We start from the raw sequence: 13,896 nt of genomic DNA, 5'->3' as shown, positions 1-13,896 counted from the left end.
AGAGCTAAAAGCATCACCACTTTTTGAAATACTGGTCTAATTCAAAGTGTTAGTGTTACTCCAAGTCCCACACCTACCTTTGCAACGTGGCACCTTTTAAAAAAAAAGCTGTTATTACTCCATTGCTTAAGAAACCACATTTAGATCCATCTCTTCCAAACAGCTATAGACAGATTTCAGAAGAATTACCTTTAATTGATTTGTTTGGGTTCTCTGGTGCGGTTTTAAAATAGTTCCAGTCTTACCTCTCTGATACTGTAGATCTTTGCAGTTTCTTTCTAAAACCACTGTTTTGTCTTGTGGGGTACCTCAAGGATCTGTTTGGTGGCTACTCTGTTTTTATTATACACTTTTCCTTTGTGACAAATCATGAAATGTTATAAGAATGTCTCTTATCATCTGTATGCTGATGATATTCAGCTGTATTTTTTGAATTATGTGACCACTGTTTAACAGAAATTACGGTAAACAATGGCTTGAAAACAACTATTTGCAACTAAATGCAAATAAAAGAGAGACCTGTGTTTTTGCTCCTAAAGATAAAATTCCTGTTATCTGACAGCATCTTATATTTTTTGCACCTTTTCTGCAAAGCAGGATAAAAAAAATGTAGTATCACTTTCAACAGCTCTTTACCCTTTGATGACAATTCCAGAAAATGGGTCCGATATTGTCTTAATTACTTGAGGAAGTGACTTCTTGCTTACTTACTTACTTGCTTACTTACTTACTTGCTTACTTACTTATTTGCCTACTCGCTTGCTTGCTTACTTACTTATTTACTTACTTGCTTACTTTCTTGCGTACTTACTTTTTTACTTACTTACTTACTTACTTGCTTACTCGCTTACTTACTTTCTTACTTACTTACTTGCTTACTTACTTACTTACTTGCTTGCTTGCTTACTTACTTATTTGTCTACTTGCTTCCTTGCTAACTTACTTGTTTACTCACTTACTTGCTTACTTGCTTACTTAAGTTGCTTACTTGCTTATTCACTTACTTAACTTGCTTACTTACTTACTTACAACCTTACTTACTTGCTTACTTACTTACTTGCTTACTTTCTTGCGTACTTACTTTTTTACTTACTTACTTACTTGCTTACTTACTTACTTTGTTGCTTACTTACTTATTTGTCTACTTGCTTCCTTCCTTACTTACTTGTTTACTCACTTACTTGCTTACTTACTTACTTAACTTGCTTACTTGCTTACTCACTTACTTAACTTGCTTACTTACTTACTTACAACCTTACTTACTTGCTTACTTACTTACTTTCTTGCATACTTACTTTTTTACTTGGTTACTTACTTGCTTACTTATTTGTCTACTTGCTTCCTTGCTTCCTTACTTGTTTACTCACTTACTTGCTTACTCACTTATATGTTTGGGTAAATTTAAAATCAAGTTTAGAAACTTATTTAAGTGAGAAAATAACCACTATAAAGTTTAGGGGTTGGCGGTATTACTCCAAGATCTTTCCAGTTTATGCAACCAGTTTAAAAGACCTTACTCATAACATAATTTATTCTATAAAGTTTTATGCCAAAAAGCAAGAATTTGTAAAAGCCAGCATAGTTTTATATTATTTTAATAGAAATCCAAGGAATAACAGAGAATAAACATAACATTTATGTGTGTTTACAGTGCTTCCCTTTTTTTTTTGACACCACACGGGTGAAAAATACATGAATGCATGACACGAAAATCTCCCAAACACCTTGAAAACGTTCACTAAATCCAACAAATGAGATATCAGCCCAAAATATTTGCACGAATGATGTCTGACAGTAGAGGATACCTCATGATTGGTTTGAACTTTAAGTCATAAAGCATTTGAAGCTAAGATACATGCCTTTATACTTTAAAAAAAATGGGATTTCTCTCTTTTTATTACATTCTATTTCTAGAAAATATGTGTTGTTTATTTTATGCTTCTATATCCTACATTGTTCACAGATTTCACAAATAGTCAGACTCTTTTTTTTTTGTTTGTTTGTTTGTGTTTGCTACAACATTCCAGTATACTCACATATAAGGATCGGTGTTCCGGTAATGTTTCACTTGGCATTGCAGTCCTGACAGCAGGAGGACAAACACTGTGACCTCCAGAAAAAAAAAAAAAAAAGAGAGGAATCTCATGCTGGCCGCCACGGCGCAGGGCTAGTCGAGGACGGAGGAGGGAGGGGGACGCACGCAGCAGTTGGGCCTCCTGACATTTTGCAGCATTGACCTGAAAATGTTCTGTTCCCTCCTTTTCTTCTTTTTGCCACGTTGCGGAGAGTCGACGCCGGAGATGGACTTTCTGAAGGAAGTCTGGGCAATCAGCTTCCTCTCCTGCTCCCTGATTTTACACTGCAGGTGGCTCTGAATTGCGAAACCAAGCGACTCTGGGTCCACAGACGCCCCGTAGACCTCCCACGTCATCCCCTGTTCGTCCCACACGACTTCGTGGACGTTCTTGTCCTTCTGCGATCCGTCCTGATCGTCTTCCTCGTCGTTCTTCTCTCGCTTTATCCCCTGCTCGGCGGAACTTGCTCCCGACTTTGTTGCTGCATTTGCTGTCGCTGTGGTTGCTGGTGGACCCTGAGGAAGCGCGGCGGTTTTTCCTTTAGCAGAAGGGCCGGCTGTCTCTTTCAGAGAGGGAGCTTTAGCGGTGGACGATATTTCAACCGCGCCCGTCACAGTGTCCTTCTGGTGGTTGCTGTGTTCGATGTTGATTTGATACACTGGCTGGATGCTGCTCAGAGCTGATCCGGCTTCCTTGGGTTTGGCTCCTAACACGGAATCAGGCTGCTGGGGCACAGTTGTTGAGCAGAAACCTGGAGTTTGATTGGGGCACATCTCTGCCTCCACGGTGAGTCTCTCCATGGCAGAGAGGGAAGTTGTGTAGACCTGATAGGGACCCACGCCTTCAGCGGCCGGGAACACCACAGCTAGACTCTGCGCCTCCTCCCTTGGGACCCCGCCGTCGCTGCTCAGCCTGCGAGTGGAAGCGAACTGCAGCAGACTCGGACTTGTACCCACACCTTTACTGCATGTGTTTGCTACGGCCTGGACCTCCATATCGTGACACTGTTTGATAGGCGGCACGAATGAGGTCATGGTTGAGGCCTCCCTGTACTGCGTGCCGTGCTGCTCTCCTGAACAGACACCTGTGCCGGTCCGGGCGGTTTCCTCAGACACCTGACCACAGGTTGACTTCTTTTTTGCAGCCGGCGGGACACTGGATGAATCCTCCTTTGAGGATGCAGGGTGATGTTTATTGGAGGGGACCTGTGCTGCCGTTACTACGGGAAAATCCCTCTCTGAATGTGATGAACGTGTATTTTCAGCCGTGGTGGTGATGTCTGCTGCTTTACTTGCTGGAGGAGGTTTAGGAGAGGTAAAGGATGCTACAGTTTCAATCCTGTGTTCAGGTTTTGCAGTTACAGCGCTTGATGAGCAGCTTTGTGAATTATCTGGCTCTGGCGTTTTCTGTAATACTGGAGTAGATTTGTTTCGGGGATCCTTGGTCTCCTGTTGAGATGCAGATGCTGTATTTCCTAATTCACTGGTGTTGCAGGGTTTTTTATTTTTATTGTGGGTCTCTTGTGCTTTGCGTTCGGTTGAAGATACAAGCTGCACTGGTGCTGCCTCCGAAGGACTTGTTCCTTTAACACTGCAGACGTTGCTGTGCTCGTCAACCTTTGACTCTGCGGCTGCAGTCGGTAAACTAGCCGCACACGTATCCTTTCCACGAGATGTTTTTATGTTAGCATTACAGTCTCTGTGGTCACTTTTTGTCTCACTCTCCATTTGGCTTTTTAGCAAAAGGTTAGCCGGGTGCTGCTCACCGGCTGTCCCAGGTTCAGATTGTGTCTGCTTCCCGTTGCTGCCTGCTGGCATGTCTGCCACTGCGCTGCGAACTTCTTCACCTCCCTTTGATGAGGATTTATGGAGATGTGGGTCAGTGTTCCCAGCAGCACCTGACAAAGGCGGGGTATCCTGCGGGTTGGGAGACGTGAGGGGGACGTTTGGAAAAACCTGAGAATGCTTGAGGTGCGGCTCGTTGCTCCAGTTGGCATTAGACTCTTTGTTGGCTAGTGCGTCTGCCACAGCAAGGTGAGGCACCATCTGGACAGTCACCGTCCTTTTTGGGTTAGTTCCCATGCCAAATTACCTGTTTGGATCTTCAAATATTGTTGTATTCCAAAGATGTAGACAGACAGGCAATCAAATCTTTACGCAGCTCCCTAAGAGAAGACAGTAGAAGAGTATTTTATTTGTAATATACACCAATCAATGCATTAGAAATCTTACTGAGATGATTATAGACCAGACCTGCATGATACAGTTTGTCAAATTGATTGAGAAATTCTAACAATTATTTTTGTTAGAATGAATTCAATTCAATTCAATTTTATTTATATAGCGCCAAATCATGAAACATGTCATCTCAAGGCACTTTACAAAGTCAAGTTCAATCATATTATACAGATTGGGTCAGATTATACAGATTGGTCAAAAATGTCCTGTATAAGGAAACCAGTTGATTGCATCAAAGTCCCGACAAGCAGCATTCACTCCTGGGGAAGCGTAGAGCCACAGGGAGAGTCGTCTGCATTGTACATGGCTTTGCAGCAATCCCTCATACTGAGCAAGCATAAAGCGACAGTGGGAAGAAAAGCTCCCCATTAACGGGAAGGAAAACCTCCGGCAGAACCGGGCTCAGTATGAACGGTCATCTGCCTGGAATCTGTCTGTTCTGGAATAAAAGCACCAGAACATTTATAAATGAAAAAACGTGGCATTGGAGACCAAACCGACATGGTCACATTTTTGGCAGGGGTCAGAATGATTTAGTTTTATTTACAGTTTGACCTTCTGATTTAGATTTAGGTAAATTTGGTAATGTAAGAAGGATGACAGTTTTCAGTTTTCAAGCATTGATTTAAAAGGCACAAATGCATTTTTTTTTTTAGGATTTGACCTTCTGACTTTCTATCAAAGCCGATTTACAGAAAATTTACTCAATACAACACAACTAATGGGTACATTACTAGTAATAAAGTTGATTCTACAAATCAAATAATTCTTGAGTTATAGAAAAGCTGCAGCTACAAATTGCTTCAATAGCATGACATGCTTTATATGAGGAATATTTTTTCTATTAACTTTGAAACATTATTGTTTAATGACGTAATTATCATTTATGTGTGTTGATAGTTAGAATTATTTTCTTCTCTTTTCATAGGACATTGCCATTTATCCCTCCTATGTACGTCTCAAACATCTCAGCCTTGCCTGCTTGCCTCTAATTGGCTCAACCTGAGCTGTCTAGACCTGATAGTCTAGTTTTTAATCCTGCCCATTTTTGGCACTTGGATAAAAACCTGAGCATCTTCAGCTGTCCCCACTACTCTGACTTTTGTATTTGTGTCATTGCCACTGTCATGACAGCAGGTCTTACTAACATCTTGGAAATCTTCCTTTCACTTTTTGTTGCCATCCAGATCCCTGCTGACATTTGTCTCCATCCACCTCATTCTGCCTGCACTCTCTTCTTCGCCTCCCTTGTGCAGTGCCGGATAGTTTGCTTGGCTGGCCTAAGTTACTTAAGCTCATCCATCTAGAGTTGCCCACCGAGCTGCGTCTCGGTGTATGAATGTGTGAGCATTAATGATTGGGTGAATGTGACTATAGTGTACAGCGCTTTGGGTGGTCAGCATGACTGGAAAAGCGCTAAATAGGTTCAGTCCATTTACCATTTATCATTTAAAGTATGTCTCCATCTTGTAGCTTCACTATTCCTCCCCTCGGCTTGTCATTCACACTTGCCTTCTGTCTTGCATCTGCTGACGTTCATTGCTCTACTTGATCATACCATAATGACTCCAACAGCTAAAACACAATATATGTAATTTTATTTAAATAACACCAATTCACAACTCATGTCATTTCAAGGTTCTTTACAAAGTCAAATTCAATCAAATCGTCCAGGTTGGTCAGAAAGTTTCCTCTCTAAGGAAACCCAGCAGGTTGCATCAAGTCTCTCCAAGCAGCATTCACTCCTCCTGAAAGAGCGTAGAGCCACAGTGGACAGTCGTCTGCATTGTTGATGGCTTTGCAGCAATCCCTCATACGGAGCATGCATGAAGCGACAGTGGAGAGGAAAACTCCCCTTTAACAGGGAGGAAAACCTCCAGCAGAACCAGTGTGAATGTCCATCTGCCACGACCGCTGAACAGAACATATTGATTTCATTAGAATTGTTGAGGTTTCAGCAAAACCTTTTTTTCTTTTTTCAAATACAGTAAAGGATTCACAAATCACAAACTGTGTGTTAAAGAATTGTTAATTAGTGTATAATAATTATGCCCAGGTTTGACCATCTATAGCAGCATTTATGCTTGTCTTGCCTGAGGTGGTACTAATCCAAGAAAAAAACCTGCTAACACTGTTTTCACAAGTAAATCAACAAAATCATAAGTGTTTTAAAGAATCACTGTTCACAAAAGAATTGGTCAGTCTAGGTTTGAAAATAAATAATTATTTGTCAAATTAGTTAGACGATCAAATCTGTTCCAGACTAAAGACAAAATGTAGCATCAGTTGCGGCTAACAGTTAGCCAGTCACAGCATTCTCCCAATAATTACAAATAAATTGAACCATGTCTGTGGTTTTGTCAACTTTTCTTCTGTCAACAGATTTTTCAAAATGCTACCGTTTTAAAAGGGCTGCAAGCTTTGTTGATGCTTTTGTAACCGAGCGTAGTCCATCACAAAGACATCAGCCATCAAGGCAACTCTAAAATCTCCTTTCTTTCTTCAAATTTAGACTCTCAAACAGATAAAACAGGGTTTTATCTGTTTTGTAACCTCCGTTGACAGTCAGTCACACTCTAAAAAAAGCAACTGCATAGAGCAGGGGTGTCCAGACATTTTGTCACATGAGCCAAAGTCACCAGTTCAAAGGTTTTTGTGGGCCAAAAACATTTAATTAATTAAAAACAAGCTAAATTTACACATAAAGATATATATATAAAAAAAGGAAAATAATGTAAAAATAATTGAAAATGGGTTTGGCACGTTTGCCTTATAAAGCTTAGTTTCCACTCTCCTCAGCAAACAGCCCCTATCACCTCCCTGTCCACACTTCAGTCTCCAGTCAGCCGAGACCACTTCCACCTGTTGTCACTAATTAGTTCCCACTCTGCTCACCTGTTCACCTGTCTTCATATACCTGCCTCACTGACCCACTCGCTGCCAGACCGTCATTTCAATTCACAGCATTTCACATCTCCTCACTCGTGTCGTGCCGCCGTGGATTTTTCTGTTCGTCTCCATGCTCCACCTGTTTGGGCTCAAGACTGGTAACACCTGCATCTCCTGGTCCGTTTTTTGCTTTTTCAATAAACTCTTTTTTTTTACGTAACTGTGCTCGGCCGAATTTTGGGTTCGTTCCTACAATCGTTACACACACTTTGTATTGTTCTCCAGTCTTTTGTTTACAAAATGTGAACATCAGGTTTTAGCCCCTCCCTGGCCATAAAATGCCACCATCAGAGCAGCGCAGCGTTGAAGCAACATGGTGGCGGGCACGTCCAGGGGGTCGGAACGTTGTCTTGCTGACAGCAATATAAAGTTATGAATTACTTAGTTCTTCACTGGATATTTCCTCCGAAAGGTGATGTTGTTTTGCTGTGTATTAATACTTTACAAATATGTGCATACGAGGTGACAGGTGAGAATGGGAGGGGAAAGGGGGGGTGAGTTGTGTCTGGAGGGGAGGTAGAGAGAGGCGTGGCTTGATGCACATCTTGTTCTGGTCTACAGACAGAGCTCCACAGCCCAACTAGTGGTGAAATTTTGCTTATTGCTCCTTTAAAAGAAAAGAGATCTCATTCGTTTTTGGCTCGACTGATTTTTTTTATTTCCAAATGTCTGTTCTCAGAAATAAGAACAGCGTTCGGATTACTTTATTTTTGGAACAACTTTTACTCTATTAAGCCATGTTCAATCAATTAATTAAAACAGATTTTGGTGTAAAAGTCACTGCTAGAGTTGCGCCTCTTTACATTGTAAGATTTTTATTTGTTGGTAAAAATTTTGTACTATTGAACAATAAAATGTCTCCGTCTGCATCACTACCTAGGCTGGTCGATCATTCTTGAGTTGCATTTGGTGGCCACACAAAAACAGTCCAGGGGCCGATAACGGACCCTAGGCTGCACCTTGGACACTCCTGTCATAGAGCTTCAGGGGACAAACTTCAAATAGCAGAGAAATACCATGGACTTTAATATCATTAGATTTTTAACCATGAGCTCTCCTTAAACTCCTAATGAATCGTGTGTAGGTCTCTGAGGACCTGACCTCTGGAAGAACAGCACTAGGATCAGGGGACGGGCCTGGCAAAGACAACACTCTCCTAGTTTAGACAGAATAGCCCCCTTGAAAAAGAAGCTGATTATTCACAGTAAGCTGGGTCCCTGGTTTAATTTAGAGTTGCGTTCTTTGAAGCATAACGTTAAGAAATTGGAGAGAAAATGGTACTCTACACACCAAGAGGCATCCTACCTAGTCTGGAAAAATGTATAAAAAGACCCTTCGCAGAGTTAGAGCAGCATATCTTTCATCATTAATAGAGGAGAATAAAAATAATCCTAGGTTTCTCTTCAGTACAGTTGCCAAACTTACTCAGAGTCACAGCTCCATTGATCCATCCATTCCCTCAGCTCTCAGCAGTAATGACTTTATGGGATTCTTCATAAATAAAATAGATTCTATTAAAAATAAAATCATTGGCATCCTCTCAAACATGATTACATCGTCCTCAGTAAGTGAGGCAGCGTTGGAGGAATCTTTAGAACCTGCGCGGTGTTTGAACTGTTTAGAAGCAGTAGAGCTTTCTGAGTTTTCTAAAATTTTAGCTTCATCTAAACCTTCTACCTGTATGTTAGACTCAATTCCAACCAAGTTGTTTAAGGACATATTCCCTTTGATTTATGCCCCTATTTTAGACATGATTAATCTATCCTTAGTAAATGAATATGTACCACACGCTTTTAAAGTAGCTGTTATTATACCTTTACTTAAGAAACCTTCTCTTGATCAAGATGACTTAATAAATTACAGACCTATATCTAATCTTCTTTTCTTATCTAAAATTCTTGAGAAAGTAGTTGCTAATAAACTATGTGAACATTTACAAAGTAATGAACCTATCTAAAGAGTTTCAGTCAGGCTTCAGAGCTCATCATAGCACTAAAACAGCTCTGGTGAAGGTCACTAATGATATTCTCATGGCCTCAGATAATGGACTTGTGTCTATACTTGTCTTGTTAGATCTCAGTGCTGCATTTGATACAGTTGATCACAATATTCTCCTACAAAGACTTGAGCATATTGTAGGAATTAAGGGGAAAGCATTAGGCTGGTTTAAATTTTATCTATCGGACAGATTCCAGTTTGTTCATGTTAATAATAAATCTTCTTCAAACTCTAGGGTCACTTGTGGAGTACCACAAGGTTCAGTCCTTGGACCAATTCTATTTACTATATATATGCTTCCGATTGGCAAAATGACATGGGATTAATTTCCACTGTTATGCTGATGACACTCAGCTATATTTATCCATAAATCCTGATGAATCCAATCAACTTTAACTACAGGCATGTCTTTATGACTTCAAAATCTGGATGACCTTAAATTTTCTACTTTTAAAAAGACATAAGTTGTCATCTTTGGTCCAGATTCCTTAAAAAATAAACTTTTTTATTTATCAATTAATTAATTAATGCTGGAGGACATCGAGATCTATATTTTTCACTCTACTGAGTTCTCCTACTGTTCTCCAATTTGTATTGTTAGTTGTCATTTCAATTTTTAACTTTATGTTCTCTCTGTCATTTTTCTCTTCATAGAAGGTACACCTGCTCTGACGTTTTGTTAGCTGTGACATCAACCATAGATCTTCTGCCATCATGCTCTAACATAGAAGGTACTCCTGGATCAATGTGAGCTTCTGTGCTTTCTGTGTCTCTGCTCTGTCTTCTCTAAGCCCCAGTGGGTCGAGGCAGATGAGCGTTCACACTGAGCCTGGTTCTGGTTCTGCTGGAGGTTCTCCTCCCTGTTAAAGGGGAGTTTTCCTCTCCACTGTCGCTTCATGCATGCTCAGTATGAGGGATTGCTGCAAAGCCATCAACAATGCAGACGACTGTCCACTGTGGCTCTACGCTCTTTCAGGAGGAGTGAATGCTGCTTGGAGAGACTTGATGCAACCTGCTGGGTTTCCTTGGAGAGGAAACTTTCTGACCAACCTGGAGGTTGATTCAATTTGACTTTATAAAGTGACTTGTGATGACATGTGTTGTGAATTGGCGCTATATAAATAAAATTGAACTGAATTGAATAGCAGCATTCTCACAGCATTCCACAGAGCTGTGCCAGAGAGTATGTTGACATACTGCAGATGGCGGCGAGAACAATCCAAGCAGCTTTAGGCTCTACCTTTGGGTGTATTTCTTTGGATTTCTGTGCAAATTATGTAAGCTGTGATCCACGCCAGTATGCCTACTGTGCGAGTAGATCTAGTGAGGATGCCATGACATAAAATGCTCTTCGTTGACAGCCCCTCCGTCTGACATATTGGTTATTAACCTTCTCCTGACTTGCTAGCAAATTGCCCTCTGATAGTAAAACTCAACCTCCACATCTCTTCCTTCCAGACACTCATCACTAACTTTTCCCAGGGCTGCATTCAAGGCCCCCTAACCTATTCTCTACTCCCTACACAGAATTAAACTCCTGCTTGCTTGGTAGAGTAAAATACTTTAATAATGACCAACAACAGTATGGTTCCAGAAATAAATTGAACAACCTCAATGGCACAGATGGGCTTTATAGAACAGCGTACTAATAGGACAGAAAGAAGAATTGAAGCAGCTTGATTTTCTATCTACAAAAACCATTCGAAACGGACGATCATAACCTACTTCTGTGTAAATTACACAAATATGGAGTCAGAGGCAGGTGCATGTAAATAGTGATTCTGAGTTGCTGAACGTGTAATGTGGGGTGCCTCAGGGCTCGCTACTTCGTCCACTATCGTTGTCACGTAAATGAATGATCCATGTTTAGTTTCAAAGTTGCAGAACTGAACTGAACTTTAATTTGCTGATGATGCAACCTTTTTCTGTAGTGGAGGAAATTGAAAACAGCTTTTTGATATAGTAGAAAGGGAACAAAACGTATTCAAAAATGGTTTGATGCTACAAGAAGCAAACAAAACAACAACTATCCATTCACTCTGAATAAAACACATTAAATTCCAAAATGTGCCATTTTGTAACCACAGATATATTAAAATAAAGCTTAGATTGACTTTATTCTGGAAATTAGGTTTTTAGGAGCCGTTGCCAATAGCAAGTTACTCACACACTAATTTTGTATTTCAAATGAAATATTGGACAAAGTTAAGGACAGTTTGCATTTTATATTGATAGCTCTATAGAGGATTTATTGCATCAAGATCTATCAAAATACCTATAAAACAAGTACAATCTCAATCTTTTTACTACCGAGGGAAGCTATACGTGCTCCCCATGAATTAACAAAGCCATTAGCTATTCAACTTTCACACACGCCTAAATTTGGAGACATAATTACTGGGTGGTACCAAGAATCTGTTTATAAAGAGGGAAATTAGTTTATGAATTGAGAGATAATTGTGTTTTCACTGAACCCAAAGTTCAAAACATTTTTTTTGTTACATTTCACCGTCTTTTATAGGTTTTGAAACACTGAAACTATTGTTCTGATAACATATAAATGAGCTGCTAGAGCTACTTGACTATTGTTGCTGACCTTGCTCATCTCTTTATGACCACAGTGCACCCATCGTCTGATGATTACTTCCACCAAGATAACCCACCGTGCCACAAAGCTTAAAATATATTTTTTGGATGTTTTCTTGCTACTACTCTACGTAGGAAATAGGGACTCTCAGAGGATAATGAGAGGAACTGAGAAGATCATTTGATTGCCTCCTTCCTCTCTTCCAGGATCTGTTTCTAAGCTGTTTTGCTGTTTTTAATAAATATTTATTCTCACATCAGGCTGTTCAAGGTGCAAGATGAACTCCGTGTCGTTCTGTCTTCATACAATAAAATGACGGCACTCATTTACTCTGATCAGATTGCTTTAACAGCCCTTTGTGATGGCATCTTGTCAGCAGCAAGCTGTGTGTACGTCCTCGTCTGTTCTGTAAAGGGTTTGTGAAAATTGACTGCCTTGACCTGTGGTGCTGCATAATTCTCAAAGCGGCGATGAGAGACTTTAATCATGCTGTTCAACATGTCAAAGCACCATTCTGCAAACAAAATGTCATCGGAAATGGAGAAAACACAATATGTTATCTTTGCACATGGTAAACCTAAAGAGTATAATATAAACCAATGCAGTAAGTTTTTTTATTATATTGTTAAACTCAGCATCCTCAAATTCATTATTGTTATTTTACATGTATGCTCTAATGATCATGTGTCATATGACATGTCTCCAACAGCACTTTAGTACCTGTTAGTATGATTAAACCAAGACCAAACAGTTGGTTGGTGCTTTGGCCCATCTCTGTGTGTTTGCTCTGCCACGGTGCATCTGCCTGTCAGTCCTCAAAGCGCAAATGTTTATAGAGACCGTTTCCTGGCTGCAATTGGATGTTCGACAATTAAACGCCTTGCTGATTGCGCGTTTTTAAACCTTTTTCTTTTTTTCCTACGCACCACTTTGCAAATGGCACGAAACAAAAAAAACCGAGTGCACGACCAGCGTGAGCCGACGCAAAGCAGTCCGCATCAAAGGTTTGCACTCGACCTATTCAGGCCAATTAAGATGTGAGCCATGCACCGGAGCTCCTTGTCTCCGTGAGACTCGTCCACAGGTCTGATCTGACCTTGCAGGCATCTGCAAGCGGAAAGGCGACCAATTAACAGTCTGATTAGAAAGAGAACGAGGTCGGTTTACCTTGATGTCCCGTGGAATCGGGTGCCGTTTGCGCGCCGCCGTTTGTCAGACGAAGAATGAATATGGAAAATTCACCCCAGTGTCGCTGACACCAAGCCACGCCTTCCCACAGAATATGAGTCTCGGAGTTATCGATCTCCCACGGCCGAGCAGCGCCAAATCCGAGCCCCCAGTCGACCGACTGACCGTGCGCAATGAGTCACCGCTGACTGACCGATGGACGCCGCCTGCCGCTCTTTGTTGCGGTTCGTAAAGCTCCCGCCTGCGCTGCAGCATCCCAGCCGGGCTGAGCCGCGCCACGCAGCGTGATGAAGGGACGAACGGGAGACGGGATGAGGATGGAGGCAGCATCCTATCTGCGACCGCCGCAGGCGATCACAGGAGGGTCACTTATTGCGCTTCACATTCATTACATGCTGCTGCTGCTGCTGCTGCCTCCTGAGGAAGCCGATCATTTTCCAGCAGCAGCAGAGAGAGGTTATTCCATCTGGGCGTGTGAATAAACATTTCATCTGGAGCGGTGCTTTTGAGGCGGTAGAAATGTTTTAAATTGGATCATTCACTGGTTTTTCCGTTTTTCTGGGTCCCGTTTGATCGTTGAGACCAACGACTTTATAATCACATCTAAAAGAAAAAAGAGAATATCGTGACACAAAAAGTTAAAAAAATTTTTTTCACACGGTTAAAAAAAATTGTGAAACTCCTGTAATAATTTTTCACGTAGAGGGAAGTAGTTCAAGCTTTTATGTCTTTGAGGGTTTTTATGATTGGGTGCCTTCAGCACAAAATTCAGCATCTTAGAAAATTAGAACATATTTAAAAAATGTAAATAGTGGAAACTTGTGGGTTCACACCTTTGTCAGCTAATTTACTCATAGCACCT

General features: G+C 40.9%; 1 protein-coding gene across 1 annotated transcript; it reads right to left on the bottom strand.

Annotated features, from left to right (window-relative positions):
• Positions 1 to 1,580: 1,580 nt before the first annotated feature.
• Positions 1,581 to 13,499, bottom strand: gprin3 (GPRIN family member 3). Its single transcript, XM_012862868.3, has 2 exons — positions 13,014 to 13,499; positions 1,581 to 4,239 (listed from the first exon to the last, which is right to left on the bottom strand). Exon 2 carries the CDS (start codon positions 4,154 to 4,156, stop codon positions 2,168 to 2,170), a length of 1,989 nt encoding a protein of 662 aa, XP_012718322.2. The 5' UTR covers positions 4,157 to 4,239; positions 13,014 to 13,499; the 3' UTR covers positions 1,581 to 2,167.
• Between the last annotated feature and the right edge of the window lie 397 nt (positions 13,500 to 13,896).

Source organism: Fundulus heteroclitus, chromosome 5, assembly GCF_011125445.2.
Source record: "Fundulus heteroclitus isolate FHET01 chromosome 5, MU-UCD_Fhet_4.1, whole genome shotgun sequence".
NCBI lineage: Eukaryota > Metazoa > Chordata > Actinopteri > Cyprinodontiformes > Fundulidae > Fundulus > Fundulus heteroclitus.
This window is presented reverse-complemented; position numbering and strand designations above follow the sequence as displayed.